The sequence below is a fragment of the Bufo gargarizans genome, chromosome 6 (assembly GCF_014858855.1).
Source record: "Bufo gargarizans isolate SCDJY-AF-19 chromosome 6, ASM1485885v1, whole genome shotgun sequence".
NCBI classification, from domain to species: domain Eukaryota; kingdom Metazoa; phylum Chordata; class Amphibia; order Anura; family Bufonidae; genus Bufo; species Bufo gargarizans.
Window position 1 is genome coordinate 99,440,787 of NC_058085.1, and position 1,089 is coordinate 99,441,875.

Below are 1,089 nucleotides of genomic sequence, written 5' to 3' on the forward strand. Positions count from 1 at the left end.
CTGTGGCTTCTTCCTTGGCCAGTGATGTCACGTTCATCAGTCGCATTGCCCAGGCACAGCTCAGTACCATTCAAGTAAATGGGACTGAGCTGCGATACCAGTGGCAGAAGCTGTTCTTGGTAAGCTGTGAGGACGGCGTGGCATCCTCAAACAGCTGATCGGTGGAGGTGCCTGGCATCAAACCCCCACAAATCTGATACTGATGACCTATCCTGAGGATAGGTCATCAACATTAGACACCCAGAAAACCTCTTTAAAAGACCAGGGCTGAGGTGGAGTATCATCTCTTATAGAATACCTTCTCAATGGCTTTCCTTATATCCTGGTTTCTCAGACTGTAGATGAGTGGATTGAACAATGGAGTTATGACTGTATACAAAAGATATAGTGCTTTGTTTACTCTGAGTAAGTGTCCTCTTCTAGGAACAACATAAATTATGGTTAATGTTCCATAGTATGTACCTACCGATGTCAGGTGTGAACTACAGGTGGAAAATGTCTTCTGCTTCCCTAAGGTGGAGGAAATTTTGAGGACAATGAACATAAATGGAATTACAATTATAGGGATAGACAATACAAAGACAATAACTTCAAGAGAAAATGTATCTGAACACGACAGTTTTAGAAGAGGTGTAAGCTCACATATGAAGTGGTCAATAACTTTAGGTCCACAGAAATCTCTGTGAAACAGCATAATAGAAGTACAAAGTGTAATTAACAATCCTGACAACCAAGAGCCACCTACAAGCCTAAGGCAAACATCAAGGTTAATGATGGAAGTATAGTGAAGTGGGTTACAGATGGCCAGATATCGGTCGTAGGACATCAGTGTAAGGATGTAACATTCTGCAACTGTGGATGCTCCGTACAAATAGAACTGTGATATACAGTGTTTCATGGACATTTTTCCAACATCATACAGTATGTTATGGAGCATGGTAGGAGCAATATTTGTGGTAAATACAATATCACAAAAAGAAAGATGAAGGAGAAAGTAGTACATAGGAGTATGGAGTTGATGGCTTCTGGACACTAAAATAATGATCAGGAAATTTCCAAGCAATGTAGCCATATAAACCATAAATAAGA

The 1,089-nt window shown here is 40.4% G+C and overlaps 1 protein-coding gene across 1 annotated transcript; it reads right to left on the reverse strand.

The window, feature by feature from the left end:
• Positions 1-280: 280 nt before the first annotated feature.
• On the reverse strand, positions 281-826 carry LOC122941985 (olfactory receptor 11L1-like). Its single transcript, XM_044299481.1, has one exon. It carries the CDS (start codon positions 824-826, stop codon positions 281-283), a length of 546 nt encoding a protein of 181 aa, XP_044155416.1.
• Between the last annotated feature and the right edge of the window lie 263 nt (positions 827-1,089).

Bases quoted from the DNA above. Each gene is read 5' to 3' on its own strand.
- LOC122941985 (XM_044299481.1), bottom strand. From the start codon at position 826: ATGTCCTACGACCGATATCTGGCCATCTGTAACCCACTTCACTATACT.